Here is a 5,000-nt window from a genome sequence, read left to right on the forward strand (position 1 = left end):
ACCTTTCACTGACAGTTGCTGTGTTTACATCTTCTGGAAATGGTTTACAGTTTCCGCTGATTGTTCACTATATTGTCGTATTGTGTGCTTACATTTATGCATAGGTGACCGTGTACAGTATATGGCTCTACTGTGTGTGTGTGTGTGTGTGTGTGTGTGTGTGTGCGTGTGCGTGTGCGTGCATGTGTGTGTGCCTGTGAGTGTGTGTGTGTGTGTGTGTGTGTGTGTGTGTGTGTGTGTGTGTGTGTGTGTGTGTTTGTGCGTGCATGTGCCTGTGTGTGTGTGCGTGCGTGTGTGTGTGTGTGTGTGTTGAGCAGCAGCTGTAGTGTTCTGGTGTGGAGGGTCAAAGTGCGTCTGGCACATAATGACAGAAGCAGTGTCTCCTCACTAGGTAACCTGACCCAGAGGGAGGGGCCGCACCCATCTGTTCTGACAAGGGGTGGCACCCTCCTCCCCTCCTTCTCTCCCTCCTCCCCCCCTCTCCCCCCCTCTCCTCCTCCTCCTACCCATCCTCTTCCGCCCTCTTCCTCCCCCTCCCCTCCTCCTCTCCACCTCTTCCTCCTGTCTTCTCCCTCTCCATCCCTCCTCCCTCTCTCCTTCCCAGCCCTACCCCTCATCCTCATCCTATTTCCCTGCCTAAGTCTCCTCCTCCTCTACTCCCTTACTTTTTCCTTCACCCATCATAGTCACCCCCTCCCCCCCCCCCCACAGCCCCTCACCAGTGAACAGCCTCTTACTCCAGCAGAGGGGGGGGGGGGGGGGGTCCTTACAATCTGTGCTCTAATGAGCGTGGGCTACCTGATTCCAGAAGCCATTTGAGTGGTAATAGAATCCTCTTCCTGATGATGTGTTCCCGGGGGGAGTCCGAGGGATGAGTGGTCGAGGAGGAGCCATTAAAAGGCGCTTTACTCTAATAGAAATTAAAGATCTCATCCGAGGCTCCTGGCTCCTCTACACTGCAGCGGGACCAACTCGCGTCGCTCGGTCGGCGGATCGACGATGTGGTAATTATCAATGAATTGCGATGACAAATGCATTAGCGCTTCATTGTGATAATGTTGTCATGATGACATCATGATGATAGAGTTTACTAAGAGGGCAGTCTAGTCTAGATTCTTCAAAACAAAAATGTCGAAATGCAGTCATGTTAGATCTTTTTTTTTTTTTTTTTTTTTTTGCCTTTTATTGTCCACCTTCAAAATCCCCTTAGACATTTTTTGGAAAGGAGACCAATCATTTACTACGGATGCTCATTGTCCAAACAGAGTTTTCCTCTACCTAACTGGCGTATAAACCTTTTCTAACATTGCTCTGCCAAGGTCAGGGTAAATTGGATAACAATCCAGACATTACTTTTGTCACTTTTGGTTATTAAACACCTCCCCTAGAGGTCACCAATGTGTATTACAGTCATTAATTCACCATATTGGTCAATATGACATACCTTTTTTTAATCGTTCAAACTACACGGCCATACACGGCCTTACGACTGGTACTTCAGCATTTGTTATTTCTGTCTGTATAGCATGTATTCCACATAGTCCCTGTTTTTACAGTGTTTACACACACTGACACACACACACACACACACACCGTTATTCTGATTTGGTTTGTTTAGATGCACCCACAGTGGCACTACCGCCACCGGGTACCAGGGTAGTCCTACCAGGGTACCAGGGTAGTCCTACCAGGGTACCAGGGTAGTCCTACCAGGGTAGGACAAGCATGAAATATTCATGTGTAGTCGTCCCGTAGATAATGATGCACATTCTTGCACAAAAAACCCCTCATCTGCAAGTGTCACATCAGTCAGGGTGGAGGGCTTTGATGGGGGGCTGCAGCTGGGACCAGACCACACTCCCATGGAAAAGTGGTGCCCCAGAAATGCTAAGTGGGACACAGACACACACATGGGCATGACGATGGCGGTGCCATCTGCGGTGTATGCCACCCCCCCCCCCCCCCCATCCCAACCTCCGCACACACACGCGCACACACACACACACACACAGACATACACACACACGCAGGCACACACAGGCACACGCAGGAGTGTGAGGGTGGGGTGGGTGGTTACAACAGGAACACAGTGACAGTTCCCTGGTCTCTGGAGGGCTGTAGATGTGGGTGCTCCTCTATTACCACCCTCTTTCCTACATCCCCCCCCCCCACACACACACACACACACACACACACACGCACACACACACACACACACACACACACACACACGCACACACACTCCACATCTCTCGCCCAGTCTCTCCCTCATCCTCGTTCCCCATATCCCTCTCCCTTCCGTCCTCCTCCTCCCCTCCACCTCTCTCCCCCATTCTCTCCCCTCTCCACCCCACATTCCTCTCTCACCCCCCTGGTCACCTCTCTCCCACATCCCCCATTCATGTGCTATAACCAAAATAATGAACAAGACATAGGGTATATTACGCATGTGTTATAACAAATAAAGCTCATGAGAGAGGGTTTATTACATGTGTTATACCAAACAAAGCTCATGAGAGAGGGTTTATTACATGTGTTCATGCGTGTGAGACAGGGCAGGAATGACCTTGTTTAGCGTACATGTGTGAGGCCTAATACTCAAGAGGCCGGCTCTTTGTACTCGCTTCTCTTTTCTTGATTAAAAATGCAAACGGCACACAAGTGTAAATTCTGCTTTACAGCCAGGACCATATGTTCATAGCAGTCATTTGCCAAGCACTGGATTGAAGGTACTAAAGGCAGATTATGCCAGCCTACCCCCCCCACCCCCCTCCCTCAACCCCCCATGAACATGTTAACTCTTTCTCTTCTCTTCTCCTCTCCTCTCTTCTCTTTTCTTCTCCTCTCTTCTCTCCTCTCTTCTCTACTCCCCTCCACAGTCACAGAGAGGAAGGGCCATGCTCTCTCCGCCCTGAAAGAGTCCAACTTGGAGGAGTATGACGGGTAGGTTTGCCACACAGTCGGTCGGCCCATGTCAGCCCCCTGTCCGAAAGCCCCCTGCCCCCTGTCTGACTGACAACAAACCCCCACACTGAGCAATCCTCCCAGTACAGCTATGTATAATACCGCATCAATATAGCAGCAGAGCAGACCGGTCTGTCTTATGAAATGAATACGTCAGATTCCTTTATGTAAACTCAGGAACAGGCTAGGTAAACAAAAACACCACATTGGAATGAATGTGTGTAATCAGGAGCGTAGCCATATTCTGATTAGCGGGAGTTTTTATTTCATTTTGTGGGGCTGTGGTGTGAGTGAGGGATGTGAGTGAGGGACAGTCAAAGCCAAATGAAGGTGTAATCTCCCAAAACCTGCTCTCCGCTCCGCTCTGTCCCGTCCCCCTCTGTTCCTGCTCCTCTGGTGGCGTTTAGCCCTAATAAATAAAGCGATGTTTGGGAGAACGGGGCGAAGGATTTGGAGAAATGAGTGATAATGCTTTGATTAGAGCGGGAGTGCCATGGGGACTGGGCGGGGGGATGCGGGGGGGTTGCGAGCCGTCTGCAGTCTGCAGTTACGGAGTCCTCTGCAGCCGAGCAGGGCTGCTCTACCGGAGCGTCTCTCCACTGTGGCCACGGCAGGTGGCAGTTTAATTACCTGTTTTGGACGCAGTGATGGAGTGTCTGGATGCAGGCTTGCTGGTGTGTGTGTGTGTGTGTGTGTGTGTGTGTGTTGGTGTGTGTTCATCACGCCACACCTCTGCTCCCCTGTGTCCGCTTTACAGTCGCAATTAGCTCCTCTTAAATATCACCCGGCCTCCTGTTCGCCCAGGGTAGCCATGCCCACCAACAGCCGCTAAGCTCCCTTCCCAGCCTACCTCTCCTCGACCTCACCCTCTGGAAGGAGGGGCAGTTGGGGGGGACGTGGGGGAGCAGGGAGGGGCAGTTGGGGAGGGGGGGGGCGTGGGGGAGCAGGGAGGGGCAGTTGGGGAGGGGGGGGGGCATGGGGGAGGAGGGAGGGGCAGTTGGGGAGGGGGGGGGCGTGGGGGAGCAGGGAGGGGCAGTTGAGGGGGGGGACATGGGGGAGGAGGGAGGAGCAGTTGTGGGGGGGATGTGGGGGGGGAGGAGGGAGGGGCATTTGGAGGGGGGATGTGGGGGAGCAGGGAGGGGCAGTCGGGGGGGGGGGACGTGGGGGAGGAGGGAGGGGCAGTTGGGGGGGACGTGGGGGAGGAGGGAGGGGCAGTTGGAGGGGACGCGGGGAGGTCTGAGTCTGGTGGTCTTTGATTAAGAACTCTCAGAGCTAGTCAGGGGCCACCAAGGTCAAGGGCAAACGCGTTGTAGAGAAATGAACGTCAAGGAGAATATATCACCCAGCTTTAACAGCTCTGTATTCACATCTCCACTCCGCCACAGCGTGTTGGTTTCTCTCTCTTTTACCATTCGAGGCCCGCGCCTTCCAGTTCTTCACGTAACCCGTTTTGTTCTTTCACACACAGACGATTGACCTACAGTTCACAACGTTGATGTGACAATAGTGACCCTCTCGCCACTCTGCTGCTGGGGTGTCAGGAGAACAAGTACTAGTTCAGCTACAAAGCTTTCAGGAAAACTCACCCAAGAGTACTAGGATGTTGCAGTACTCCTGGATGATACCCTTGTGGAGGGAGGGAGTACTGCGCTCCTATGCTGAGTTCTACATGGACCCATAGCCTCTACCTTCTAGATACTAGATCTGACAGGATTCGATAGGTACAGTGTAATCATCCTAGTTATTTCCCTCATTTTGGCTGGAGTTTTCCCTTCATTGCTCACACCTATCCACTTCTCTCAGACCTGCACCGATGCTTACTGCAGGCGGCAGGTGGTAGGCCAGTAGGAGCCAGGGTTGATTTGGGATCAGTGATAACAGCCCTCTGCCTCCAGTAGTTGATTGATCTGTGTAAGGAAGGGTAGTATGCACCCCTATGTGAAGTCAGCACTCACCCAGGTAAAAAAAAAAATGGAGATACAGTCAGCCAGCTTTGATCCTGCACTGTAGCAAAGCCATGGCTATTTGATAAGGGT

The 5,000-nt window shown here is 52.3% G+C and overlaps 1 protein-coding gene across 1 annotated transcript in view; it reads left to right on the plus strand.

The window, feature by feature from the left end:
- Positions 1 to 2,580: 2,580 nt before the first annotated feature.
- Positions 2,581 to 5,000, plus strand: part of cerkl (CERK like autophagy regulator) — a gene marked incomplete at its 5' end in the record, with an annotated part of 18,572 nt that continues 16,152 nt past the window's right edge. The window contains 2 exons of the mRNA XM_083682076.1: positions 2,581 to 2,584; positions 2,880 to 2,943. Coding sequence (XP_083538202.1) covers positions 2,581 to 2,584; positions 2,880 to 2,943 — 68 coding nt within the window. The remainder of the gene's footprint in view (positions 2,585 to 2,879; positions 2,944 to 5,000) is intronic.

Source organism: Argentina silus (genome assembly GCF_951799395.1).
Source record: "Argentina silus genome assembly, chromosome: 12".
NCBI lineage: Eukaryota > Metazoa > Chordata > Actinopteri > Argentiniformes > Argentinidae > Argentina > Argentina silus.